Source organism: Castor canadensis, chromosome 13 (assembly GCF_047511655.1).
Source record: "Castor canadensis chromosome 13, mCasCan1.hap1v2, whole genome shotgun sequence".
Classification (NCBI taxonomy): domain Eukaryota; kingdom Metazoa; phylum Chordata; class Mammalia; order Rodentia; family Castoridae; genus Castor; species Castor canadensis.
In genome coordinates, this window is record NC_133398.1 from 641,241 (window position 1) to 666,835 (window position 25,595).

General features: G+C 57.3%; 5 protein-coding genes across 14 annotated transcripts; 1 reads left to right on the plus strand and 4 right to left on the minus strand.

The window, feature by feature from the left end:
• Positions 1-1,411: 1,411 nt before the first annotated feature.
• Stpg3 (sperm-tail PG-rich repeat containing 3) lies at positions 1,412-3,272 on the minus strand. 2 transcript variants are annotated; one of them, XM_074052729.1, is made up of 6 exons: positions 3,121-3,272; positions 2,872-3,029; positions 2,622-2,756; positions 2,436-2,524; positions 1,936-2,074; positions 1,412-1,808 (listed from the first exon to the last, which is right to left on the minus strand). In XM_074052729.1, exons 1-6 carry the CDS (start codon positions 3,225-3,227, stop codon positions 1,675-1,677), a joined length of 762 nt encoding a protein of 253 aa, XP_073908830.1. In that variant the 5' UTR covers positions 3,228-3,272; the 3' UTR covers positions 1,412-1,674. The 2 variants fall into 2 exon arrangements, with proteins under 2 accessions (XP_073908830.1, XP_020020825.2); XM_020165236.2 differs by having other exon boundaries at positions 1,936-2,230.
• A 2,234-nt stretch (positions 3,273-5,506) lies between these two features.
• Cimip2a (ciliary microtubule inner protein 2A) lies at positions 5,507-9,272 on the plus strand. Its single transcript, XM_020165257.2, has 7 exons — positions 5,507-5,736; positions 7,198-7,412; positions 7,497-7,759; positions 7,841-7,967; positions 8,282-8,376; positions 8,651-8,768; positions 9,184-9,272. Exons 1-7 carry the CDS (start codon positions 5,579-5,581, stop codon positions 9,270-9,272), a joined length of 1,065 nt encoding a protein of 354 aa, XP_020020846.2. The 5' UTR covers positions 5,507-5,578.
• Positions 9,265-11,720, minus strand: Tubb4b (tubulin beta 4B class IVb). Its single transcript, XM_020165255.2, has 4 exons — positions 11,564-11,720; positions 11,138-11,246; positions 10,944-11,054; positions 9,265-10,471 (listed from the first exon to the last, which is right to left on the minus strand). Exons 1-4 carry the CDS (start codon positions 11,618-11,620, stop codon positions 9,411-9,413), a joined length of 1,338 nt encoding a protein of 445 aa, XP_020020844.1. The 5' UTR covers positions 11,621-11,720; the 3' UTR covers positions 9,265-9,410.
• Positions 11,721-12,576: 856 nt separating this feature from the next.
• On the minus strand, positions 12,577-21,553 carry Slc34a3 (solute carrier family 34 member 3). Of its 9 annotated transcripts, XR_012440675.1 has the most exons (15): positions 21,312-21,450; positions 20,869-20,965; positions 20,584-20,709; positions 20,272-20,376; positions 19,710-19,838; positions 19,486-19,629; positions 19,298-19,409; positions 19,019-19,214; positions 18,706-18,795; positions 18,504-18,588; positions 18,214-18,381; positions 18,024-18,140; positions 17,828-17,952; positions 15,422-16,736; positions 12,577-14,767 (listed from the first exon to the last, which is right to left on the minus strand). XR_012440675.1 is itself a non-coding variant. In XM_074052735.1 (14 exons), the coding sequence occupies exons 3-14, from the start codon at positions 20,666-20,668 to the stop codon at positions 16,272-16,274; spliced, it is 1,821 nt and encodes a 606-aa protein (XP_073908836.1). In that variant the 5' UTR covers positions 20,669-20,706; positions 20,869-20,953; positions 21,450-21,553; the 3' UTR covers positions 12,577-16,271. The 9 variants fall into 9 exon arrangements, 8 of the variants coding, with proteins under 8 accessions (XP_073908836.1, XP_073908835.1, XP_073908834.1 ...); XM_074052735.1 differs by having other exon boundaries at positions 12,577-16,736; positions 20,584-20,706; positions 20,869-20,953; positions 21,450-21,553; XM_074052734.1 differs by having other exon boundaries at positions 12,577-16,736; positions 20,869-20,953; positions 21,450-21,553.
• Positions 21,554-21,657: 104 nt separating this feature from the next.
• On the minus strand, positions 21,658-24,336 carry Rnf224 (ring finger protein 224). Its single transcript, XM_074052747.1, has 2 exons — positions 22,438-24,336; positions 21,658-22,061 (listed from the first exon to the last, which is right to left on the minus strand). The coding sequence occupies exon 1, from the start codon at positions 23,754-23,756 to the stop codon at positions 23,286-23,288; it is 471 nt and encodes a 156-aa protein (XP_073908848.1). The 5' UTR covers positions 23,757-24,336; the 3' UTR covers positions 21,658-22,061; positions 22,438-23,285.
• Positions 24,337-25,595: the final 1,259 nt, after the last annotated feature.

Genomic DNA, 25,595 nt, shown 5'->3' on the forward strand with positions numbered 1-25,595 from the left:
CTTGCGCCTGGGTCCCACCAGGTGCGCGGTACAAGTGTGGGACATAGTGAATGAGCTTCACACTCCTTGGAACTTGACTTCCTCCAGGTAAAGCAAGGACGAAGCTCACAGTTTAGGATTGTCCTAGACTAAAAACCTAAATGTGCCTCCAGTGGCACCAGGGGTGCTTTGCCGAGATCAGAATGCACAGTGGCAACACAAGCCACTACCGTCATCATGGGCATGTTTGGATCTAACCAGCCGCATAACCCAATGTGGAAGACCTTCACTGAGCTATGAGCCAGCATCCAGGTTCCACAGTGTTCCTTGTCATTGGCAGTGCAGGGGGCTTATCTGGGCTGGTGTGCTCCCGTGGCTGAGTGTCCAGGTTCCTGAACTCCAGCATTTAGCCTTCTGCAGCCTCCCCACCTCTCCAGTTCTCACCCCCATTCCACCAACCCTGTGTCTCTGCCACAGCAAACACCATACCTGCTCCCTTTTCATGTGCCTTTGCTAGCAAGGTTTGCTCTGCTAGAAATTTCCTTCCTGCTGCCCATCAAACTCTTGCCCATCCTTGACACTTCCATCACTGCCTCCAGGAAGCCTTTCCTCAGCCCACTTGGAGGGGTTTGCTCCATTCCTCTTGCTGTTCTCACTTACAGCTTTGGGTGCTGGGGTGCCTAGTAGTGCAGCACAAGCAGTACTTCTCTTGCCATCTACAGCTGAGATCCCCAGGCCAAGACTACCACAGCTCTATCGCTGTTGCTTCTGGCTGACCTGGCCAGCACAGAGCCCAAGTCAGAGGACACAAGGCACAGGACACTCAGACTTTTGGGGCCCAGGCTCCCACTCTGCAAAGGGGTGTGGTTCTGGCACCATGGCAGCAACTGAGACGCAGCTTTGCAAAGCTAAGCTCGGGTTTAGGCCTAGGTGAGGAAGGAAGAAACTGTGGGGAGGGTGCTGGAGGAATGACATCACTGGCTGTATCAAAGTCTCCTGCAGGCTGGTTCCCCGAGCAGGAGGGCAGGCAAGAACCAACAGCCAGTTTGGGCAGGACCAAAAGCCTAAGGAGTGGAGGCCTGAGGAATCCATTTGCTGTGGTTTGGCTTGCATGGACTTGGGACAGAGTTCTCACGACACAGGTGACCAAGCCCAGCCAGATCTTAGGTCAAGGTCCTGGGACAGTGGGGACAGGTGCCTAATGAGTTGGAGCCCAGGGCCCTTCCTGGTGGCTGGGCAAGTTGATGGCAGTTAAGGGGGTCTTGCCCTGGATAGGGGTGTCCTACAGGGCCCCCTCCCATACCATCCCAGACCAAGCTCAGGGTCAATCTTAGGCTACCACCCTAACCACCCTAAAGAGAAGCCCAACAGGGAAGGCCAGAAATTATAAGAGAAGCAGCTGTCCACATCTTTAGGACAGCCCACTGTTCGAGTGATATAGGCAGCCAGGCACACCACAGAGTTCAGAAGAACCAATTGCATCTTTGTATAGCAAGTGGGTGGACAAGTGGGGGCTCTGGGCTGAGCTCTCCTTGACCACAGCCCACAGAAGGGTCTGCCAGCCAGAAGAGTAGATCAAGGGTGCCCAGAGGATCAGAAGGCCAGGCCCGAATTCCAGAGGGAGACCTGGGAAAGCCCCAAGGGAGGCCAGCATTCCGCTTTACAACCGGCCAGGCCAGAGGTGTGCAGGTGGACCTAGAGCGTGCAGAAGGGGCCTGTGTCGTGGCGCTTGGGTCTGCGCACGCCCTGAATGATCACTCCAGGTGCAGAGGGGAAGCGTGAACTATAGCACTCCTCCACGTAGTAGGCAGCGGGGCCAGGGGTTCCAGCTGCAAAGAGAAAGGGCTAGAAGCTCACCCAAGCACAGTCCCCAGCCCCAGACCTTAGTCCTCAGCCCTGCCCCCACCCCTAATTCCACCCTTAGGTTCTCAGGCTTCATCTCCGAGGCCTCCTTACAGGTGACGACCCAGGAGGCAAACGCAGGTGAGCGGCTCATGGAGAAAGCGGGTGAGCGCTGTCTCTGCAGAAGGTACCCAGGAAAGATGTCGTAGGTGTTGGGGCTGGGGCGCTTCTCGCCTGAGGGCTTCAGGGAAGCCTGGAGGGGGGGATGGGCACGAGGACCCTTAGCCCAGGACGGCCTTGGGCGGACCTGACCACTAGGTGTCTTGGAAGCAGGACCGTGGTGACCTCCGAAGCTGAAGGCTGGGAAGGCAGGCCGGCTAAGAGGACTATACTGGGCAGGCGATGGCCACTGCGAGGAAGCAGGCGGCGGGTTTACAGGGACCTCATCGCCCAGTGCATTGCCCCCACCCCGCCCCAGCCCTCCGCTCCAAACCTCCAGGACCTGTTCGCCCGACCCCTCCTACTCGCACCCGGCCCCGCCCCACCAGGGTCCTGGCTAACCCCTGCCCCCCACTGCCCCCGCCCCGCGCAGGACCTGCAGGCGCCCCACGCACCCTTTGCTCTCGGTTGAAGTCGGCTTTCTGCGTGAAGGGGCTTTCGCTCTGGAGCCATTCAGTCTGCCACGCCCTGCGGCCGCCGCCCTCTGCGGTGGGGCGGATGGTGGGTGGTGAGGGCTTCAGGGCGGAAGGCCCCTATCCCCGGGTGGAGGCAGGCCGGGGGGCCGGGAAAGTGACACGCACCTCGGCCAGGGTGCTTGCAGCCGATGCTGTAGTGGGGGTGCGGGGAGGACTCTCGCACAGACGCGTCGGGCACGTCGTACTTGGTGGGGCCAGGGACATCCATGTCGGTCAGGATCGGGGGACGTCGCTCGAGCACTGACCACAGGAAGCAAGCTCTGGGCCGAAATTCCTCCCAGCAGGCCACTCCCCAACCTGCCCCTCCCAGGCCGACCTGGGGTGAGGGGGTCGGGTAGCCAGGACCCTCACTCACGCAGCTCCCTCAAGGTCCCGGTGCAGATAGCCCGGCCCTTCTGGGGGGTGCCCATTTGTAACCTGAGGCCGGCTGGGGCCCTCTTTGTCTTTGGGAGCCACATCTCATTCCATGCTGCCCCCAGTTCCTGGTTCCACGATAGCACAGTAGCGTTGGGCCTGCAAGAATGCCAAAAGCCACTGTTCACCCTGCCCACTGGCCATCCCACTAGGGCTGCCCGCCCAACTGCCCACCACCCTCTGAAATTACTGGGTGATATGAATTGAATTCTGCCTCAGAGGGCCGTGGGTCCAGTGTTTGCCTTCATTGATGTAAAAATTTGCTAGGAATTTTACAGCCTTCTGGTCAAAATTCATCCTCAGTTTTGGCTGTCTTCCCAGAGAGCACTGTGGGACATCTATGACCTCACTGGCAGGTCATTCCCCACCCCACCCCCAACACACACACCGTTGCCAGGAGCTCCCTGGAGAAGGAGCATAGTCCAGCCCAGGAAGGGCTGTCTCAGTGGCCCCTCCCCCTACCAGGTGGATCACCTGGTCAGTCTTGGCCAAGAGGATCCCTAGCCTGCCCAGGAACTCCTGGCCCAGTCTTCTCTACTCCTTCCCAACCTTCCTTTTCGCCTTTTCCCCTCTCCTGCACTCTAGGGTCTCCTGGGGCTGAATCCACTGTGGCAGATCTGAGGCAAGGGAGCAGGACCCGTGAGTCAGTGTAAAGTCTTGTAGAGATGGAAAACCCAGTGATCCATCTCTCAAAGCAAAACAGCTCAGGCCTGGCTCCTGAGCTGTGGCCAGCCCAGACAAGGCTGGGTATCAGGGTTTGTCCTCTGCCTGGGGGCTCAGAGGCTGGGAGGCCAGAATGTGTCACAGATGAACTGGGCTGACCCATTGAGGTACAAAGGATTAATAGGCCTGAGTTTAGTTAATAAGGATTAATAAGTGAAAGTTGAAACCATCTAGGCATCAGGGCCCTTGCAAAGAGGCCTCTGGTGCTGACTGGCCTGACAGCTCCAGCCCTGACCTTGGCCCCAAACCCTCCCAGGCAGGACCAGGTCAAGAAACCCTTATCCACAGAGCCTCCTCCAGCACTCTGTCCTAACCCAGACTCTTCCTCTCTGGATCCCTCCTGCCCAGCACTGGCCCTGCTTGGTGCTGTCAGACCCTCTGGACAGATGAACACATGAAGAAGCAAGTTTGACTTTTGGGTGAGGGCATCATGGGCCATGTTGTACAGTGTTGTCCTTTGAGAACCTAATTGACGGTGGAAATACGGCTGCTGTGGACCTTGCTAAGGAAGCCCTTGTTGTCATGTAGGCTAATAAATACTCCTGGTGTGAATGGTACCGCACACCTCTCTTTGGCTAAGTATGAGAGGGTTTATTTAGCATAGATTCCCCAAGCTGTGTCTTGTTGGGACTTTGTCTGTATTAGCAAAGTGTGCCCCAGAAGGTCTCCCAGCATTGCACATTAGGAACTGCCATTACCAGCATTTGTTAAAAGATCATTTTATAACGTTGTCATTAATTTATTTAAGACAGGGTCTTGCTGAGTAGCCCAGGCTGGTTTCAAACTCCTGCCTCAACCTCCCAAGTGCTGGGATTACAGGTGTGCACCACTACACCTGGTGCATTATCAGCATTGGATCAGCATTTGTTTGATTCAGGTTTGACCTTACCTTCATGCATTTATTACTGTAGGGTTTTGGGTTTTTTTCCCTTAAAACATTCACATGTTTATGTTTTGTTTTATGAGAATTTTTTTTTTTCAGTACTGGGGGTTGAAGTCAGGGCCTTGTGCTCGCCATGCATATGCTCTACCACTTGACCCATGTTCTCAGCCCTTTTTTAGTTATTTTCAAATAGGGTTTCACTTTATGCCCAGGCTGGCCTGGACCACCATCCTTCTATTTAGGCTTCCCATGTATCTGAGATGACAGGTACACTTCATCATGCACAGCTTTTATTGGTTTAGATGGGGTTTTATGAAACCTCTTCCACGTTGGTTTCAAACTATGATCCCGTTGACCTCTACCTCCTGAGTAGCTAGGATTACAGGCTCTGGCCACCTTGCCCAGCCCTATGAGAACTTTACACTGATATCATATCTGCTTGCGACACTTGTTGCAAAAGTTTTTCCAGTTTGTAGTTTGTCTTTCAGTATTGTTTATGCTGCTTTTCTTTTGTTTTGGCGGCACTGGGGTTTGAACACAGGCCTTGTGCCTCCTGGTCAGGCACTCCACCACTTGAGCTATGCCTCAAGCCCTCATTTATGCTGTTTTTGAGAAAAAACAGAACCTACTTTTTCCCCTTTGATATCTTCATCTTTACAGTTAGAATATTCTCCCTATACCAATAAACAAAATGAGGATTTATTTAATATGGGAAAGAATGCCTTGCTTCAGTCAAAAGAGTCTGTTGGAAAGTGTCCATACAGCTGTCCAGCTAGAAAACCCCAGACTCAGGGCTGACCTCATCAGGGGAGGGGGATTGGAGTAAAAAACCTTACTCTAGGGTAGAGCCTGATTTTCAGGTAGGGTCCTTTCTCCAGGGGTGGTGAGAGTTCAGGCCCTTTCCCAGTCCGTTTTTGGAGCTATGGTTTGGTGGGGCTTCTATACCCACCTGCCTTGCCAGGGCACCTTCCTTGCCTGGTCCTGGGTGTCCCACCTATGAGATGAGAGCACTCACAGGGTTAAACAGGTGGCCTGGCCCACAATGCTAGCCTCTTCACAATGGTTGCCAGGCAACAGGACTCCTCTCAGGAAAGGGAGCTGGACACAGAAGGGACTAAGCCAGGGAGACCAGAGTCTAAGGCAAATGACAGCTACTCAGAAACACAACCTCTTCACACCAGAACCTCACTATATCCCCGGGTAAGAGCTGGAAACTACAAGGAGGCTGTAGGGCAATGCTGAGGGGACCAAAGGCGAGGGTTGCCTCACTCATGCCCCTGGGATTGAGAATTCAAAGGCTGACTAGCTCTAGGACAGAAAAACTCTGGGGCAGGGCTGCACAAGGGCCCAGGCCTCACCCCTCCCTGCTGACCTCAGTCTGAATGCCACAGGTGGCCATAATGTCATCAAGAGCAAAAACTGGGGCAGCCAAACAGATGGCAGAGGCTAAGTTAATGCCTGACACTTCTCCATAGGGGATGACTTAGAGGTGACATAAGCCTGGGCCAGGCTACCTCAATAGGTAACTCCCTCAAGTTAAAAACAAACCTCAGGTAAGCTGACCCAGTGGTGGAGGGCTTGCCTCGCATATATGAGGCCCTGGGTCCAATCCCAGTACTGCAAAAAGTAAAATAAGCCAGGCGCCAGTGGCTCACACCTGTAATCCTAGCTACTCAGGAGGCAGAGATCAGGAGGATCGAAGTTTGAAGCCAGCCTGAGCAAAAAGTTCATGAGACCCTATCTCAAAAAACCCTCACAAGAAAATAGGGCTGGTGGAGTGGCTCAAGGTGTAAACCCTGAGTTCAAGCCCCAGTACCACCAAAAAAATAAATAAAATTTAAAAAACCTGTTGAAGTCCTCTATGGATTGCGCGTGTGCAAGCACATAGGTGCTTACAAAATGGGAGAAGGGTGTGTAGGACCCTGCACCTCCTTTTAACTGCCCACTTCTGGTGAAGGTGGGTCAGCTGACACTGAGGCTGACCTTCAGTCCTGCTCACCTTTCATGTTCACCGGACTATGTTAATTGGCAATTACTAAACAGAAGAGTTTCTAACTCGGTGGCAGAGGACTTACTTGCCTAGCATGTTGAGGCCCCAGGGTTTGGTTCTAGCACATCCACCCCTCCCCCGCCAAAATTCATACTTCTTGGGGCCACACAGGCCACCAGCAGGGCTAAATGACTAACACCCCTGGCACCCTGCACCTTTTGCACACTTCTCCATGTGGTTGAAGAACTGCTCCTCTTCCAAGCCCAGCCCTTTTCAAATCCTGGTTGGTACAGTTGACTAATGGCCACAATTTGCCTCTTAGGGTGGCAAAAGTCCAGGCCAAGTCCTATGCCACACCTTCCTGCTGGGACCAACTTGTGCATAATGGGTTTCCCTCTGCCTGTGCCCTGTACAGGACAGAACTCATTTCCTTTGTGGTTGGACTGGGGGATGAAGAAAGAGGGTAGAGGATGACAAGGACAAGGTGGAGGTGAATCTGGTGATAGGGATGGCAGTTGAAGTTCACCTGCATCCACAGGACCCCTAGAAGGCAGGTGCTCTCACTGCCACAGGTCCCACAGCTGCTAATTAGCAGATTGCATTGGCATTCTCTGACACAGGCCTTGCCCAGACCTAGGGGCTGCCCCTGCTTCTCTCTCTTCTCTCCACAGATATGCCGGCTTCTATCCTCAGCTGCGGTACCAGGTGGGGAACACCTATGGCCGCACTACGGCACAGCTGCTCACAGATCCCAGTGTGCAGAAGAGTCCCTGCTCCGTTCTGTCCCCCATGTCCAAGCCCAAGTTCATTGAGGACTTCAGCAAACCCAAGCCCCCCTGGATCCCCTGCCGGGACCTGACTGAGCCCTACATCCCCCACTACACCGGTGAGCTGCCAGCACACTGAGCCCTGCCCCCTCCTGGGCTCACCCTCCTTCCCACGTGGCTAAGCAGCTGCCCTCTCTATACAGGTCTGAAGCCCTACAAGAACTTCGAGATCCTGGGCCAGCTCCCACCCCAGGAAGTGGATGCCCAAGGGCACCCAGGGGTGGAGAACATATCCAGACAGGTCTCAATGCCTGCAGGCTTCATGCCCTATCCTCCCTACCCACCATGCCCACCAGGCAGGAAGGGGGACTCCAAAGCCTTGGGACATCCTGGCATGCGGCTTGCATATGGGGAAGAAGCCTGGAAGAGTGGTATCCCTGTCCATGAGAGCCCAGGGCAGTACCAGGTAACTACAGAGGCACTATAAGAGGGCCTCAATACTCCTAGACCCAGGTGGGAGCTATGGTGATTTGCTCTTCTATTTCAGCTATACCACTATAGAAGGGATGAGTTCTCACCTCCACCCTACCAGCAAGAGTCGCTAGATGTGGGCAGGTTCCAGAGGCTACCCCAGCTGGACCATCCCAACCTGATCCAACGCAAGGCTATCTCAGGTGGGTCCTGGGCTGTTCCCCATGAGGTTCCAGGGGCCCAAGCAAAATGAGAATGATGACTAAGAAGAGCTGCCCCTGAGCCCTTCCATCTCTGGGAAGTTAGCCTTTCCTTCTCCAAAGCTGGTTCCTTGAGTCCAGCTTCTACCAAGAAGAGGGGTTCCCCTATTCCTATTTGACCCCAAGAGGCAGTGACCAATGAGATCAGGTATGTAAAGAGGCTCAACAGGCTTACCTCACACCTGGGAGCAGATAGGTATGCACAAGGGAAGGTCAAGGGATCCTGGGGTGGGACCCTGACACTGGCCCATCCCCAGGCTATGCTGGCTTCGTCCCTCGGTTTGCCTGGGTGATGGGGATGAATTACCGAGATGGAGTCACACAGGCTATGGATGAGTTTGACAAGAACCAGGTAGGAGAACAGTGCCCTAGCCTGCTCCCAGGGACCCCAGCTAGACCTGCAGGTCTCCCATCCCCACTTGGAAGTTTCCCTGGGGGTAGAGGCCAGACCTCTTGGTTCAAGGGGCTCTGCCTGGCTCACAGCCTGCCCACAAGGATACCTCCCTCAACCAAATCCCAAAAAGGTCCTGTGTAGGAGAGGGCGGACAGTAGAAAGGAAACCCAAAAGCATTTTGCTTTCGGGTTACCAGTGGAGGTGATGGACTGCAATTGTCTTGACTTCCCAGTTCCTGTTCAGAAACCCCATCTGTGCCTTGGGTGAAAGGCTGCCCAGGACTCACTGGCCAAACACCTCTATCTACAGAAGCCAAGGGCTGATTCCTTTCTACATGGGTTACATTCCATGTGAGTATTGCTCCCTGCCAGATGCCCACCCTATCTCACAAGATAATATCCACACACCATGCCACTATGGGGATGGTATTCCCGCCCCCACCATCCAGCTCATTGCTGAGCTGTCTGGTGCTACCTTGGAATAAGATTGCCCCTTTCCTTCCTCCCCACTTACTACAGTGCTCACCAGTAGCTCCTATTAAGACAAAGCAGACAGCTCAGACCATACGCATCAGTTCAAGACAGGCCAGACCTGTTTTTATGGTCCAGATGAGGCTCTGAGTTCAAACCTCAGTACCCCTTGCCAAAAAAAAAAAAAAACCAAAAAACCATTCTCAGACCAAGATACCCAACTCTAGGAGCTATCACCTGTTTGCCCCTGGGCAAAAGGTAAGCCCAAGACAGCTTAAGTGTTGCTCCCTTGCAGCCATGCAGGACAACTACGCACTGACATTTGGCAACAGCACTCGGAAGGCCTATCAGAAGGAACTGGAGAGGAGAAGCCACACGCTATGAAAATGCTTTAATGGTGTCTGTACAACACATGATGTCAAGACAGAACAGCAAGAGCACAGTGGACAAGGCTAGCAGACAGGCTGTGAGTGAATAAAGCGTTCACACTGCTCCCACACCTTTTAGCCGCTAAAGACAATTCTAGGCCACCTCCTCCTCAGCCTCCTCCTCAAACTCGCCCTCCTCCTCAGCGGTGGCGTCCTGGTACTGCTGGTACTCAGATACCAGGTCGTTCATGTTGCTCTCCGCCTCAGTGAACTCCATCTCGTCCATGCCCTCACCAGTGTACCAGTGCAGGAAAGCCTTGCGCCGGAACATGGCCGTGAACTGCTCCGAGATGCGCTTGAACAGCTCCTGGATGGCCGTGCTGTTGCCGATGAAGGTGGCGGACATTTTTAGCCCTCGAGGCGGAATGTCACAGACAGCTGTTTTCACATTGTTGGGGATCCACTCAACAAAATAGCTGCTGTTCTTGTTTTGGACGTTAAGCATCTGTTCGTCCACCTCCTTCATGGACATGCGGCCCCTGAACACAGCAGCCACCGTCAGGTAGCGGCCGTGGCGGGGGTCGCAGGCAGCCATCATGTTCTTGGCATCAAACATTTGCTGGGTGAGCTCAGGTACTGTTAGGGCCCGGTACTGCTGGCTGCCCCGGCTGGTCAGGGGAGCAAAGCCAGGCATGAAGAAGTGTAGGCGGGGGAAGGGCACCATGTTCACAGCCAGCTTCCGCAGGTCAGCATTGAGCTGGCCAGGGAATCTCAGGCAGGTGGTGACCCCACTCATGGTGGCGGACACCAGGTGATTCAGATCACCGTAAGTGGGTGTGGTCAGCTTTAGGGTTCTGAAGCAGATGTCATAGAGGGCTTCATTATCAATGCAATAGGTCTCATCTGTATTTTCTACAAGCTGGTGGACTGAGAGGGTGGCGTTGTAGGGCTCAACCACTGTGTCCGACACCTTGGGGGAGGGCACCACGCTGAAGGTGTTCATGATTCTGTCTGGGTACTCCTCCCGGATCTTGCTGATGAGGAGAGTACCCATCCCAGACCCAGTCCCCCCACCCAGGGAGTGGGTCAGCTGAAAACCCTGCAGGCAATCACAGCTCTCTGCCTCCTTCCTCACAACGTCCAGCACTGAATCCACCAGCTCTGCGCCTTCTGTGTAGTGCCCCTTGGCCCAGTTGTTCCCAGCACCACTCTGACCTGTAAGATAGGACAGCTGATCACTCTTCAGACAGGTATATGGGTCACCACAACACTCATGCCAACAGAGCCAAGTAGCCTGGTGTGAGTTAACACCCTGAGGTACAGCATAAAGGACTCCCAAAGCGATACACTAACGGATTGCCTTATGAGAAAGTGAATCAGGGAATCGAGGCTAGGGCAGCCTAGTAAACCCCTCCCCCAAGGCAGCCCCGGCCAATTTCCAAGGACAGTGGAGCAGGGCAGCTCCGCCCGCACTACAAGGTGATTATATCTATCCGCTCCTTGCAGACGGGGAAGACAGCTGGGCCTTCCTCCCAAAGCCTCTTTAGGCGAAGAGATTGAACGTCTCAGAAGGCAGGAATAAGTCCACCCGCCCTGGGGTGCCGTCAGCCCTGACCTTGGGGCAGGCCCTTGACCTCTGAGCTGTACCGGCCACCAAGCCCCGCCCAGCCTCCCCGCTTTCACTCACCGAAAACGAAGTTGTCGGGCCGGAAGATCTGTCCGAAGGGCCCCGAGCGCACCGAGTCCATGGTGCCGGGCTCCAGGTCCACGAGCACCGCGCGAGGCACGTACTTGCCACCTAGAGGACAGGAGGGCATCAGCGGGGGAGGGGGAGCAGGGGGGCGGCGGGGTCGGCCGGAGGAGCCGGGGCAGGGGTCTTACCAGTAGCTTCGTTGTAGTACACGTTAATGCGCTCCAGCTGGAGGTCGCTATCCCCATGGTACGTGCCGGTAGGATCGATGCCATGCTCGTCGCTGATTACCTCCCAGAACTGCAAGGGACGCGGGCGGGCCCGGCGAGCGCGGGCTGAGTCACGGCGACCGGTGCGCCCGGAGGCAGCCCCGCCCCGGATGGGCGCGGCGGGCCCTCCCTTCCCCCACCTCCGCCTGGGCGCCCAGTCGCCAAGCTCCAGGAGTCCCGAGCCGGCCGGCCCACCGGCTGCCCACGTCCAAGTCCGGCCCCGCGTCGGCGACCTGGCCGCAATGCGGGACACCGGTGTTCGGCCGCTGCCGCCATCTTCCCCGGCTGCCCACCTTCCCAGCCCGCCCGGTCCACCGGCGCCGGGCCCGCAGCGTTCCAGTTGCCTACCTTGGCGCCAATCTGGTTGCCGCACTGCCCGGCCTGCAGGTGCACGATCTCCCTCATGGCGTCGGCGGAGCAGGCAACAGAATAAACAGAGGGACAGAGGAGCAGGCGCGTAGAGTGCTACAACCGACGCTCCGCCAGTACTTATATACCCATCCTGGCCCGCCTCCGCCAACCTCGGATTGGGCTTCCAGAACGAGGCCAGTCAGAGCCCTTGTTTGATTGGCTGAACCCTCGTCAATCGTGTCTCCTAGGGTCCGCCTTCCCAACGACATATGCGTGTTATTGGTCAGCCAAGGCTGCGGAGTTCCCTATCGCGAGCCCCGCCCCTAGCGCTGCAGTGCTCAGTCCATTGGGTGTTTCAAATGATTGATTTGCCCTCCCATTGGCTGCCTCCCCGGAGCACGCCGTCAGACTGTCGCTATTGGCCGCGCGGGTTTGGCGTCCTGGTAACCGCCGCAGTGCAGCGGGGACGCGCGCGGGTGGGGTGCGGGCTTCCGGTCGGGGGCTTTGGCCAAAGACCCAAGTCTGGGGGCGTGGGACAGCGCCCGGGCTAGAGTTTAGGGTTCGCGGTCTGATGCTGGCTCCCGCTTGTCCTCACTCAGTTGTTCCTCGTGCGCCGTCTCGAGGGCTGCGGCGTAGCAAAGCAGCGCGAGGGCCTGGCTGTGCGTCACACACCTGGCCTCTGGCGGACTTGGGGCGACGGCCACCGAGGGCCTCCAAGCCAAGATGGGGTGCGGGCTATGAACAGCAAGAAAAGGAACAGTCTCGGGGTGGCAGCGCCGAACTCTACCGGGTCCGCCCGCGCCCCGGGAGCACGTGGGTTCCCCCTGCCCACCCCTGGGCTGCCTGCCTTGTTGTGGAAACGGGCTGGCAGGGCGCCCGGTCGTCTTGGAGCCGTGGCCCCAGGAGCGCGCGGGGCTGCGTGAGACATGCCTGGCCATGACTGCATGCGAGCACAAAACGTACAGAGGAAATCAGTTAAATCACAAATGCTTGCCTCTGTGATTGATCACTTAGAAAACAGTACATTTGCATGGATACTTTTTTTTTTTTTTTTGGTGGGACTGGAATTTGAACTCAGAGCTTGGCGCTTACAGAGCAGACGCTCTACCACTTGATCCACACCTCCAGTCCATGATTCTTTTTTTTTTTTTTTTTTGGTAATATTTTTAAGGGAATAAACACCGTTGGGATCTGCCCCCACCTAGCCCCTCGGCACTTCTAGATGTGGCTTTGTGGACGAACCTCTATCCCCTCTGCCTCCCAACAAGAGGATGTCAGGAACAGTGCTTGCTAACTGATTTCTTCCTAAGGGAAGGGGCTCTTCCTCACCACATAGCATGAAATACCAGTGTTGTAGTATACAATGATAAACTGTCAACCTTGGGAAAATTGTCAGGACAAGTAAAATCCCAAGCCTGAGCAGAGGCTAGCATTTGTGTCTCTACACCTACTCCCCAGTAGTCTAGCTGCAGTTCTTGGCAGGGAGGGGAACTGACATATTTGCTATCTTGATCAGGAAGGCAAGTCAGCATGTAAATGTGCCAGGCAGTATCAAAAGAGCCTGGAGGACCATCCCTCTCCCTTACAATTCAAGAATGGGTGAGGGCTGTAGGAGTTGTAGCACCTCTGCCTAGCAAGTGTGTGAGGCCCTGAGTTCAAACCCCAGTCCCCCACCACCACTACACACACACACACACACACACACACACACACACACAAAAACTGTTCAAGCAACCTAGGAGACTGGACTTCTAGACTTCTAATTGAGCTGGGTGCTGCCTGTAATCCTAGCTACCCAGGAGGCAGATATCAGGAGGATCGAGGTTCAAAGCCAGCCTGGGCAAATAGTTCACAAGACCCTATTCTCAAAAAAAAAAAACAGTCACATAAAGGGCTAGTGGAGTGACTCAAGGTGTAGACCTCGAGTTCAAACCCCAGTATGGGAGAAGAGAAAAGGGAGAAGGGATCTTAGAAGAACTGGAGTCCACATCCACATGTAGGGTGCACACAGTCACTGGCATCCTGGGGTCCTCTCACTGCCCAGAGCCTCCCAAGTTGGCTCAGGGTCCTGCAGAGTAATTTAGCTGCTCAAGCAGTAGACACAGAACCGTTTGAGCCTCACTGCTGAGGAGCTGTCAGAAATCAATGTAGGACGATAAATTTTTTTCTCGAGCAAAAAAAGCCCTGCCAGGGCTGCTCTTGGAGGTGTCTGGGTTTCCTTGTACATTGGCAAAGCCACCCCACCCCCAGTCTGTGTGATCTGAGGGCCCACCCCCATTGGAAAAGGCCCTTGCTTCCTTGACCAGTGCTTACAGAGCTGGGAGGTCACTTTGGCACCCTCGTTTTACAAGTTACGAAATACAGCTTGCATTGCCTGCTGCAGGCATGGGCCCTGGCTCTCTCGACACTACACTGTCTTGCCCCTCACACTGCCCTTGTGAGGTGGGTAGGGGTCAAGAACAAGACAGCAAAGGTCCGTGTAGCCCCGTGGACATCAGCTCACCAAGGACAGTGGCTGCACACAGCTAGTGGGGGAGGTGTCACAGGTCTCCACCCTGAACCAAGGGTGTCACTGTGCCAGTGGGAAGAGGAGAACCATGTGGAGCCTGGGGCCAGGCAGGATGCACACCAGAGAGGGCCAGAAGAGCAGGGTAGTGAGGCAGGCGGGCCCGTGGGAGCACTGGCACCCTGCCCTCCCTTTTTAGCCTGCAGCTGTTGGAGGCTCCACAAGGAAGGCTCTGTTTACTGGTGGCCATGCTCCCAGTGGGAGGCTGCATTACCGCCAGGCAGGGGCAGCAGGCAGACAGGCTCTGCGGCCTTAAAGGACCCTGTAGTCAGCTTTTGTGGGAGGCCTCCACTGCCCCGGAAGGAAAGGTGCCTAGGGTGCTTCCCCTCTACACTAAGCCTCTGCCTAACCCAATGGGTCTCCCAGGGAACTAGCCCAGTCTAGCCCCTCCTGGGGACATCGAAGGGCACCAGGAAGCTGAGGCCCATTCCACAGAAACATCACAGGAATGGAGGAAGCAAGGCTGGGGCACGAGCTAGCCACAGGGAGCACTGTACTGTCCTTGCTGGTGCTCACCATGTGATTCCTTAGTTCCCAGAGCAGGTGGTCACCTCCCTTGGTGGTCAGGGTGAATTTCAGTTCCTGGGGGTCTAGGAGCTTAGGATGTGGTGGCAGAAGACCTGGGTGATACGGGACTAAGGGGACAGAAGGCCCTTAGGAGGATGGAGAAGGCCTGAGGGACACTGGTGTTGGGGGGGGGTGCCCTTAGGAATCAGGGACTGAATTAAAGGACAAGATGGTGGGTAAAAAATGGATGACCCTGGGCCTCCCCAGGCCTCATCTTTTTTTTTTTTTTTTTTGGTACTGGGTTTTGAACTCAAGGCCTTTCATTTCCTAGGCAGGCACTCTACCACTTGAGCCTCTCAACCAGCCCAGGCCTCATCTTCTTGCTGGCCACATTCCCTGGCCCACAGGTTCTCACCAGGCAAACCTGGGAGGGGGGCTAGGAAGGAAGGTTCTGGGCCAGGAGAAAGTAAGCGATTGGGCAGACCCAAGGTGTCCCTGTCTGAGGTCAGTTTCTCTGCCCATCTGTTCATCAGGACACAGTGACTGGGCTGGTGGAGTGGCTTAAGCAGTAAGAGTGCCTGCCTAGCAAGCATGAGGCCCTGAGTTCAAACCCCAGTGCTGCCAAAAAAAAAAAAAAAAAAAAAAGACACAGTGACTGAACTTTGGGGTGCCCTGAAGTTTTCTTTCCTTGCTGATGATGTGTGTGGCCTGATGGGCATTGCGGGCAACCCTGGGCTGGTTGTGGCGGGAGGCCTCTGCTGCTTCCCCTGGTGTCCAGTTACCTGCTGGCAGTAAGACAAGCCTTCCTGTGCGGAAACCAGACCTGACCGCGGGAGGCCAGGAGAGGAGGATGAGAGCCCCCAGCCAGTCGGTCCCTCAGGCGTCCAGGTGAGGGGAGCAGTGTCTCGGCCTCGCGTTCGGGGCGCATGGGGCCTTGAGGACAGCACAGCGCTTCCCAGCAGGTTCCCGGCGCGGAGCCTGGCAGGCCGAGGGGCGCCCCCTGGCGGCCGGGGGTCACCCGGGCCCTGCCCTCCCGCGCACCGCCCTGGACTCCCCACCCTCGGCGGGAAGGGACGCCTGGGGGACAGCCAGCTGCTTGCCCTGGGGGAGGGGTGTCAAAGCCCCGCCGATCTGACGTCGCGGGGCTCCCTTGGTCGGCGGGGGTCCCCGGAGGCGGGGCGGGGGGAGGCCGGTCGCCTTGCTCGCTCGGCCCTCCTCCTGCAGCTGCAGAAAAAGGGCACCGCCCTGTCCAGCCTCCCGGGCCAGCTCTTCTGCCTCCTCCTGCAGACCGGCTGTCTCTAGTGGCCGCGGAGAGAAGCAAGCTGCTCCCTGCAGCCTGGCAGGTCACCTCCGCCCCAATCCCTGAGTCTCCGCTAGGGGCAGCAGCGAGCTGCTCCTCCACCTGCCCTCGGAACAGGGGCGGGGACCCTGTCCAGGCAGCCCAGGCTGGGGAGAGAAGATCACCACTCCTGGGTAACCGCCTCGTTTATTGCAAAGAAGGGATTGCAGGAGACTCAGAAGTCAGTGCGCCGTCGCATTCCCCCGCCTAAGGGATGCCTGGCGGGTGAGGTCTCCAGAGCCAGATGCCCTGAGGCAGGTGGGGCTGGCTTGGCTGGCTGTGGCGCTCACCCCTTACAACAACTGGGAGGCCAGGACCTCAGGGTTATTGTAGCAGTGAGCCTCTTTGGCGTCGGTCTTATGGGGGCTACAGACCCTACCAGGGCAACAGTGGGTCACCAGGCGGTCCCAGGGCTCCAGAGAATGGAGCCAGAGGGGCAGCCAGGCCCAGGCCCGCAGACAGCGGGGCAGCCAGGAAGGCTGGCGCTGCTGCAGGACATTAACCAGGATAATGAGGAACACCAGCCCCACCAGGGGACCCCCTGCCGCGGCCAGCACGGTGGTCCCTGCTAGGGAGAGCCCAAAGACCGCAAGGGGCAGCAGCAGGAAGGTGAGCAGCAGATAGACAATGGCCACCCAGCGATATCTGGCTGTCAGGTTCCCAAAGCTCTTGGCCAGTGAGATGGGCAGCCGCAGGACAGGCACCATGTACCAAAGGAGTATGCCAGCCAGGTTGAAGAAGAAGTGGATGAGGGCAACCTGGTGGGCGGGGAAGGCAGGAAGGGGTCAGGAGCCTGGGCCAGATGGCATGGGGTCACCTTGGCTACCTTGGCCCCCTGCCCTTCTCAAATACTCTGCCCAAGTCCCAAGCTTCTTTGGCCTGTCCTGCTCAATGGCTGAGATGGATCACCTCGGAGAGCGGATTCTGCACACAGCTCTCCCATACACACTTCAGGAGGCAGGAGCCTGGGCTAGCACCCATGTGTGGTAATTGCTACTGACACGAGATGAGTGCAGGGAACACAGCCCCTCCAGGAAGTGTGCAATCTAGAGAGCTTCTGGGAGTGGGTAGGGCAGGGTCCTGCACTGGGAGGGTGTGAGAGTACAGAGATGGGGACAGGTGAAAGTTGGGCAGGGCTAGGCTTATCTTTTCCTGGGATCAGCAGCCCAGCATGATCTGGGATATTGCAGGAGTTGAGCCTGTCTGGGCAGAGGAAAGCTCCAGCCAGAGCAGTGTACCAAAGACAGGGTGCTTTAGGAGAGTCAGCCGTACTAATGGGACTGGGTGTGGGGTGCAGAGCTGGGGGGTTTGGGTTGGGGGAGACTTTCTAGAGGCAGAATCATCACTGGACTCAGGCAACATGGAGGGCTTAGCACAGGTAGTCTGGGCAACCTGCCCCCCCATAGGGGTTAGGGAGACAAGACATCCTCCAGCTGGTAACCTGGTTTTAAGAAGTTAGTACACGAGGGAGTGGGGATTCAGGAATTTGGGGAAACTGCTATTCTGGAAGTATGGATGAGGGCTTGGAGACCCCATATGCTAGAGTAGGCCTCCAGGGGACATAGTGAAGAGCACAGGATACAGGGCAGAGGAGCACAGGTCCTACAGAGGAGGCTGGGGACATTGCCAAAGAAAGGGGCAGAGGACCTGAAGGCAGCCCTGGGCCATGCTGGGACAGCAGTCTTGGAAAGAAAGAACAGAGACTGGGGTTGTGTGATGCCTGCAGGGCCCTCAGGGTCCAGGAAGGTAGGGCTGTAGGCCTATAACTAGAGCCAGAAGAGTCCAGGGAGAGCTTGGGCTGTAGCCAGTCTGGGCTGCGTTGGGAGCAGGGAGAGGCTTTGGGCAGTACCTGAACAGCGAAGAGCAGCATGTCAGCAGGGCTGGCCAGGGCGGCCAGCAGAGCTGTGGTGGTGGTGCCAATGTTGGAGCCCAGGAAGAGGGGGTATGCCCGGTCCAGGCTGATCACCCCGACTCCTAGGAGAGCAAGGGGTTACCACAGGGCCACAGCCCAATCTCCTCCAAGCCTACTGTCCACCTGGACTCACCCATGAGTGGCACGATGGCTGCTGTGAAGACACTGCTGCTCTGGAGCAGAAAGGTCAGGCCGGCGCCCACAAGGATGGCCAGGTAGCCGCTGAGCCAAGCAAAGGGAAAAGGGAAGTCTGGAGGTGGGGGGCCATTGTCATTTGCAAATCCCTGCCCTGCCCTCATCCTGGGTCCCGGGTTCCTCCCCACCTGCATTGATGACAGTCCTCACGGCCTGTGCGATGCGGCCACGCAGCACAGAATTAAGCAACTTGACAATAAGGACCAGGCAGACACAGAGCACCAGCAGGGAGCCTGCCAGCAGGATGCAGCCCACAGCCAGGTCCGTGAGCACTGAGCCCACAAACAGGTGGTGGCCTGTGACAGGGCAGGGCAGGGCGATGAGTGCAGCCCCAGCATGGGGTGGGTGGGACAGGGCAGCATGGTGAATGTGGCCCCATCATGGGGTGGGCAGGGCAGGGGTGGAGTTGGAGTCTCACAGGGCAGCTTATCCTCCAGGAGGGCTGTAATGTTCCTCTCAGTGCAATGACCAAAAGCTCCACATTCACTGCTATTCCCCATGACCTGAGGGACAGGGAGGAGTTAGGACAGGCTCAGCAGACAGACAGAAGTCAGAGAGCTCAAGGATGGATGGGGTGATTCAGCAGGTCAGGGGGCAAATGAGGGTCAGAGGCACCTCACCGTCTCCCCCTTGCTGTCACACCATTGCTTAATGAGGCTGCTGTCGGTAGTGTTGCCAGTAGCACTGCCGGTAATCACATTGCTATCCAGCTGGTGGACAGAGGACAGGGGGCATGACCGTGTGCTAAGCCCTCAGGACTCATCTGGGGCTCAGATGTCCACAGGGTCAGTCTGGCCCTGCCCACTTCCACCCTTTCCTCCCTCAACCCAGTGCAGGCCCAGACTCTCCTGTGTCCCATCTAGGGCAGGGCCTCCACCTCCTGCCCTCTGGCAGTGGGATGTAGGGGCCTTCTCAGGACACAATCATCCTCACCTGCACTATGAGGTGTGTGAAAGGCTGTGTCAGTGCCTTGAGGATGTTGGGGGCCTGCTGCCCAGGCTGAAGACTGGCAGCGCTCAGGGTCAGCTCACTCAGCCTCTCCAGCATGGCTGTGGCACTCTCCAGCGGCAGTAAGACCAGCACTGTGAGCCAGTTGAAGATGCCATGCACTGCTGAGCCGCTGAAGGCCCTGCAGCCGCAGAGGGCAGGCGTCGGGATGGTCTTGGCTGTGGCCGAGGTAGCCCCTGGCCCAGCCCTCCATCAGCAACTCACCTCCGAAACTCATCCCGGTCCCCAGACTGCGCCATTGAGACAAGAGTGCTGGTGACGGACGTGCCCACGTTAACTCCCATGATGATGGGCACAGATGCCTGGACGGTCAGCACTGTGGGGGTGCCACATCAACTGTCTTGCCTGTTCTACCTGCCCACCACCAGCCAAGAGAAGGGAGGTGTACTCACATTTAGAGGCCACCATGCTGACCACAATGGAAGAGGATGTGCTGGAGCTCTGCACAAGGACTGTGACCAGCACACCAATGACCAGTCCAGCCACAGGGTTGGACAGTACCACGTTGTCCTTGAAGATGTCTCCAGCCATTTTGCCTGTGCCCAGGACAGAGGTGCATTGAAGCTGCAGAAGGCTGCTGCTCACCTCCACCCTGGCTGCCCATCTGCTCACTTACTGCCCAGAAGCTGGAAAGCAGAGCTGAGGATATCCAGGGAACAGATGAAGAAGTAGAGGCTAGCTACGAGCCCACAGGCCTTGAAGAAGCTGATGACCACCTGGTGCAGCCTGCTGGCCATACTGAACTCTGAGGACACAGGGCAAAGCTGCCCTCAGTCAGCCCTCTAGCCTGCCCAGAATTCCCAAACCCTCTCCTTCTCTGCCCCCCAAGAATGCAGCCCATCTGCCTGTCCCATCTCAGGCAGAGTTAGGGAATTGCCTTCTGTCCACCTGGCAGGGACAAATTTCCTCTTCCTGTGCTGGGTCCCCTCTACCCCCACTCCCTGTTCCTTTGCAGTATGACTGAGAGTCATTGCCCTGAGACTCCTCGAAGTGTAGCTACCAGCAGGGAAGAGAAGAAGGGCAGGTGGGTAGGATGGCCTTCCATCTCGGGACAGGGTGGTGGCCTGCTGGGTGAGTTTCCATGGGCAGCTTTCAGGTGAGTCCTACCCTGCACTCCCTGAGAAGCTGGGAAGTCAGAAGCCTGCTCACAGAGCTGCCTCATACACCCACAGACCTACCTTTCAGTTGGCCAGTATCCTTCAGCTGAGCTTCCATATCCCCCTCCTCCAAGCCTGGGCCAGAAGTGGAGGTCCCTGCAGGGATCCAGTCAGGTAGAGCTGTTTCTAGAACCCCAAGGAGGAGACAAAGGAGGCGGGAGATCAGAGGGACTTGGGGTACGGGACAGAAGCAGGAAGTGGGGAGGAAGGGGACTCCAGTGTGTTTGGCCCTGACCGGAGTTGTCAGGAGCCCCCAGGGGCTCTCCAGGAGTTAAGTTAGAACCCCCTCCCTTTGCCCATGGCATACTGTCAGAATGTGGGGACTCCTGGTACCTGCAATTCTTGGACTTCTGTCCACCAGGTCAACCGTGTCCCGAGCGGGGAGAGGGACCTGGCCAACAGCAAGGGATTTCGGCATGGATTTCGGGCAGGGAGAGACCCAGGCCCAAGCCAGACCTGCTGTGGGGTAAAACAGGTGAGAGGTATCTCCTTCCCCTAAGCCATCCCCACTCTGCCAAGCAGGCTGAATTCAGGTTCTCTGACCTGAGACTTCAGCTGCTACCCACCCCTGATGACCTTGGTAGCTTCCCCTTCCCTTTGTACCCAGGTGTATGGTACCTCAGGAGGTTATCAGGAGAGGCCAGTCTAGTTTTGAGTGGCAGAGACAAGGGCCCTGGCTCCCCGGCTCCCTCGATGGTCCTGTCTGGAAGAAGGCCTGACAGGTAGGTGAAGGCACAGAGTTCAGTGGGGGTGAGGGGGTTGCTGGAAGTGCCCAGGAGCTGGAGAACCCCATGTCCTCTCCTATCAGGTGTTATTGGGGACACTGCAGATGGTCCCAGCTTAGACTTTGGCATTTGATATGAAAGATGAAGACTCGGCTTGATAAGGGCCCTACCTCCCAGAATGAGGAGAAGGGCAGGGGTTTAGGTGCCCCCATCCATCCCCAAAAGGCTCACCTCCTGGCCTGCTGGCCTGCTGGAACTACCCATATGAGCCCTCTACCCTGACTCCTTCCTTCCCAGGCACGGGGGCTCAGGCTGGGGGTCCTTTATAACACTCACCTCCCTGCCTGCCCCCAGGCTGGTCTCATATGCCCTTAGGTCCTAGGGCTCAGGATGGGGCCCAAGCCCTGGGCCTGCTGGTCACCCAGCCCTGGCCTCAGTGTCCCTGGGCCCCAGCCTGGTTCTAGGAGCTCCTACCTGCGTAGGTGGTGAGGGGGCAGCAGTGGGGAGGAGGCACAGCAGGAGCAGCTGCAGGTCAAAGATCTGCTGGGTGCGCACATGACCTGCTGTGTGTGGATCCCCATTAATGTTTACCCAGGAGCTGAGGCCCCCAAGGGGAGACCCTGCCTGGCCCCGAGGCCCATGGGCCTTGTTCAGGCCTTTGTCACACTAGAGCTAGGAGTTCTAAGTCCCAAGCCCAACCCTCCTGGACTTGGTTGAGCCCCATTTCAGGTTCTGGACACCGTACATTCACAACAGGTGTCTGGTTGGCTCTACACCACTTTGGCCAGGATGCTGGTGCTCTGACTGGGGATGCCTGGGCAGGTCCCTCAAGAAGCCTGCCCTCCCCCGCCCATATTCCTCTGAGCTCCGCAGACCTTATCATGGTCATCCCTGCCCCTGACAGAAGGCAGGAGGGAAGCCCTTTACAACAGATGTGGGGAGGATGGGTTTCCTCAGGTGGCCGAAAAAGGAAAAAGGCACCCAGTCCCTGAGGTCAGCAGTTCAGATCCAGGTTCAGGGTGGGGCTGGGCCCAGTAGACCTTCCAGTGGAGGACAGCAGTGGGGTCCAGGGCGTGGTGTTTCCACCTGCAAAGAGGGAGGGAGGAGGGCAGAGCCCCTCCCTAAGCCACAATGCCAAGCCTACTGCCTGACCACCATCTGAACATCTCTTCCCAGCTGAGCCCTTACCTGCCCTGTCCCATTGTTTGTGGGATGCCCCTTTTTGGTTTAGCCCCCTTCCTGGCCTTGGGATGTGGGCTGGACCCTCCCCCACAGGCCGTTCCCCCAGGGGGCCTGCTGGCTCCAGCACCCACTTACTGTCCAGCCCCATCACCGGGTGCTTGGGGGACTTTGCCCCGGGGAAGGAAGCTTCTCAGTGTCCACTCAGCAGATTCACTTCCCTCCCCATCCTGCCACCCCCCCGCCCGCCCAGGGGGAGCCTACCTGGGGCTCCTAAATATACCTCCTTCCTAAAGGGATGGGGGCAGGAGAGAGGTACTGCAGACTGGCTTGGGGGGGTGGCGTTCATATTCATAGTCTCTGGTATTCCTCTGGAGGGTCTATGTTGAGGCCACCAGAAGGGAGAAGGAAGCTGGGAGCTTGGGATTGGCCCAGTTGAGCTGTGAGACCTCAGGCAGGTCCGCACCCTCTCTGGGTTCAGAGTTGGCCCCGCCGATGGCGTTTTCCTTTGATGCCCGTCAAGAGGTGGCAGGTGGTGTGCTGCAGAGGACCGTCCAGGAACAGGGCCTGACACATGGTTAGGAGCTCAGTGACCACTGTCGAGTGGATAAGACATACAGGGCTTCTGTGCAGGTGAGGGCTAGAGGAGGTGGTCTTCCCTCCCTCCTAACTCATACCTCCGGGACGTTTGACAGGAGGAGACCTGCTTCGGGGTGACTGACTCAGGAGCAGCCATGGCCCGGTCCTGCTCCTTTGGCCTGCAGCCCAGGCTCCTGGGACGGGCCACCAGGGCCTCTTAGGAGCCACTCTCTCAGCTGAGCTCAGGCCTGGGCTGACTTGCAGGCAGCGTCTTGGCCAGACACACAGTCAGCCTAGTTTGGGGTGTGGGAATATCCTGGCCAAGATACTGGGAGGTCACCGCCTCCTGAGAAGTCTCATGGCTTTATGGCCATTGCTCCTGACCTTAGGCTGTGGCCTGAGGTGTCCACAGTTGAAGTAGCACCACTGTGCTGGGCCACCACACTAGGGCTGGCCACCAGGTTGTTCTGGGTGCACTGCATGTGGCCAGTGGCTCCAAGGCAGGCAAGCTGCTGGCAGCAGTTCCCACCTAGGGGTAGGGATAGCCAGAGTTCAGACTTCGGGGCTGCCAGGGGGGCACCAGCACAGGCCGCCCCAGCCCCAGCAGCAGTGTCTGGGCTGGGGGAAGTGGGGCTGGGGGCCCAAGGTGGGGCAGAGCCCAGCCGGCTGCTGAGTGATGGTGGTGCTGTCTTTGAGGGGTACAGGGGACTGGGGCTCCACCTTCAATGGTTCCCGCTCAGCCTTGACTGCTAAAAAGGCAGCTAGGTCCAAGTCCAGCATGGCCACCCCTCCGCGGGGCGTGGGTGTGCTCTGGCGGCACTGTGGGCAGAGAATCCAGTGCTGCTCATGAGCTGGAGCGTCCAGCCGCCGCATGCATGCCTGGCAGAAGGTGTGACCACAGTAGAGGCGGCGAGGCAGGTGCGCAGAGAGGTCGTAGGCAGAATAGCAGATGATGCAGTCGTTACGAGGGGCTGTGGGGGCTGCCCCCTCCTCCAAGGCTGGGGGACCCTCAGGCTGCAACATCCTAGGGCAGGTGTGCAGGGAAGCCACAGGGCACCACAGCACAGGTCACAGCCCACCCCTGCCCACTTCTGCAACTGTCTAGCACAGGTGGGGTGCTGGTCCCCAGATCCCCCCCCCAGAGGACAGAAGCCAGGGCCATGGGGCTGGTAGATGACACCTGGAGAGGGGTGGCAGCCCCTGGGACAGTTGACCCAAGGTCTGGGCCCCTCTGGTCTCTGTGGCCACTGGGTGGGAAGCACCCTGGTCCACTGTTTATTTAGTGCCTTCTTATGCATGACCTCTCCTGCACAGCCCCCCCACCAGCCTTCCTGAGCCCCTCTTACCTGCATCCACTCCACTGAAAGGATATGCTAAGCCCAAAGATGGCTGGAGAAAGGGGGTGGGACCCCAGGCACCCTGTGACTTCCTCCCTGGGCTCGCATTACTGGTCCACACCAGCAAGGTGGCAGGAGGCAGGTGGTGGCTGCAGCAGTGAGAGTAGTCTCCCCTTTCAGCCACAAAGCACCTGCAACTGGATCTGCCGCACCACCCACTGGGCAGGAGATAAGGTGAGCCCGCCCTATACACAGTGCTGCCCAGATCACTCCTCTCCCTAACCCTCAGCAGGGCTGGCCTTGCTGTTTTTTCTCCTAAAGACCCCCCAATTCTCATACCCTCCCCCGTTCTCCTGTCCTCCCCACTCTCAAACCCTTTTCCCAAACTCAAGTCCTCCCTAATATTATCTTCTCCCACCACTATAAACTTTTCTTGTGGTGTCCTGGGTGGCACCTGTCCTGTAGACCCAGCTCACATCAATTCCCAGGAAACACATCCAAGCTCAGAGCCAAGGGCTCCTGCATCTCTGCCATCTCTGCAGGCTACAGCCCAGTGTGTGTGTGTTCTTTCTGATCTGTGTGACGCTTCAGGCATCACCTTAATCCCAGCCTGAGCTGGGTCTGTAGTGTTCCCATTACAGACAGCGGCCAGCACACTTGGCCCCAAGGTGGCGCTCACACATCGCATGTGAAGATCCCCCTTATTCACACAGTGACCATCCCACAAGCACCCCTCTGAAGGCTTCCAGCTGGCTTCTGTCCATCTCATCTGCAGCCTCCAGGCCAGATGTTGCTCCAGGGGAGCAACGGTTCCAGGAGGTGGGCGCAGAGTGCCCATTGACCAAGACTGAGGGCACAGAAGAGCTGGGGGAACCGAGCAGAGTTGGGACAGGCTGGCAGGGCCTCCAGGACAGCTCACAGCCCTAGTAGGAAGAAGCCCCAGGGTACAGTAGCCCTCCTACTCCTACCCACCCCCTTGGCAGTCTGCCTTCAGGACTGGTTAAACAGGTTCCCGTGCTGGCCTGGGTGGGGGCTGGCCATGGGGCAGGGACAGGGAGCCCATGACCACTCCTGGAGACCTCCACACACCATGAACCAGCCCTACCCTGTTGTGGGGCCAGTCCCTATGCGTCAGGGGAGGGCTGGCCGCAGGAAGACCCGTCTATCCTGCGATTCCAGCTCAGCTTCCGCCTCCATGTGGTGCCATGTCTCTGCCCTGCCCTGTAAATGTCAGGATGCCTGGAGCTGGCCTCTGTACACACTTTCTACCATAGCATCCTAGCTACTCATACATGGTCCCAACAGGCATCCTATGCTATTTGGACAAATGGGAAGATGGTACCCATGGCTCCCTCCTCCTCCCAGCTCCTTCCCTGCCTTGCGTTCAAGGCCTGGTTCAGGCCACCTCTAGGAAGTCCATCCCTGAGGCAGGACAGCAGGCACATAGTACAGCTCTGGACGTGCAGGAGTGAGATGTTTCACGGGAAACCAGAAAAACACCCTGGCTGAGATTGGGAGGTGACTC

Excerpts from the sequence above, each read along its gene's own strand:
- Tubb4b (XM_020165255.2), bottom strand. The coding sequence starts at position 11,620 with ATGAGGGAGATCGTGCACCTGCAGGCCGGGCAGTGCGGCAACCAGATT. Across the intron at positions 11,247-11,563 it reads GCAACCAGATTGGCGCCAAG|TTCTGGGAGGTAATCAGCGA; the intron begins GTAGGCAACTGG and ends CGTCCCTTGCAG. Across the intron at positions 11,055-11,137 it reads GTACTACAACGAAGCTACTG|GTGGCAAGTACGTGCCTCGC; the intron begins GTAAGACCCCTG and ends CCTGTCCTCTAG.
- Stpg3 (XM_020165236.2), bottom strand. The coding sequence starts at position 3,227 with ATGAATTTTGACCAGAAGGCTGTAAAATTCCTAGCAAATTTTTACATC. Across the intron at positions 2,231-2,435 it reads ACTTCAACCGAGAGCAAAGG|TGGCCATCGCCTGCCCAGTA; the intron begins GTGCGTGGGGCG and ends GCTTCCTCGCAG. Across the intron at positions 1,809-1,935 it reads TGCCTCCTGGGTCGTCACCT|CTGGAACCCCTGGCCCCGCT; the intron begins GTAAGGAGGCCT and ends TTCTCTTTGCAG.
- Rnf224 (XM_074052747.1), bottom strand. The coding sequence starts at position 23,756 with ATGTTGCAGCCTGAGGGTCCCCCAGCCTTGGAGGAGGGGGCAGCCCCC.
- Cimip2a (XM_020165257.2), top strand. The coding sequence starts at position 5,579 with ATGCTAGCCTCTTCACAATGGTTGCCAGGCAACAGGACTCCTCTCAGG. Across the intron at positions 7,413-7,496 it reads CTACATCCCCCACTACACCG|GTCTGAAGCCCTACAAGAAC; the intron begins GTGAGCTGCCAG and ends CTCTCTATACAG. Across the intron at positions 8,769-9,183 it reads CTACATGGGTTACATTCCAT|CCATGCAGGACAACTACGCA; the intron begins GTGAGTATTGCT and ends GCTCCCTTGCAG.
- Slc34a3 (XM_074052735.1), bottom strand. The coding sequence starts at position 20,668 with ATGCCGAAATCCCTTGCTGTTGGCCAGGTCCCTCTCCCCGCTCGGGAC. Across the intron at positions 20,377-20,583 it reads CAGAAGTCCAAGAATTGCAG|AAACAGCTCTACCTGACTGG; the intron begins GTACCAGGAGTC and ends TTGGGGTTCTAG. Across the intron at positions 18,141-18,213 it reads GAGGACTGTCATCAATGCAG|ACTTCCCTTTTCCCTTTGCT; the intron begins GTGGGGAGGAAC and ends CCCCACCTCCAG.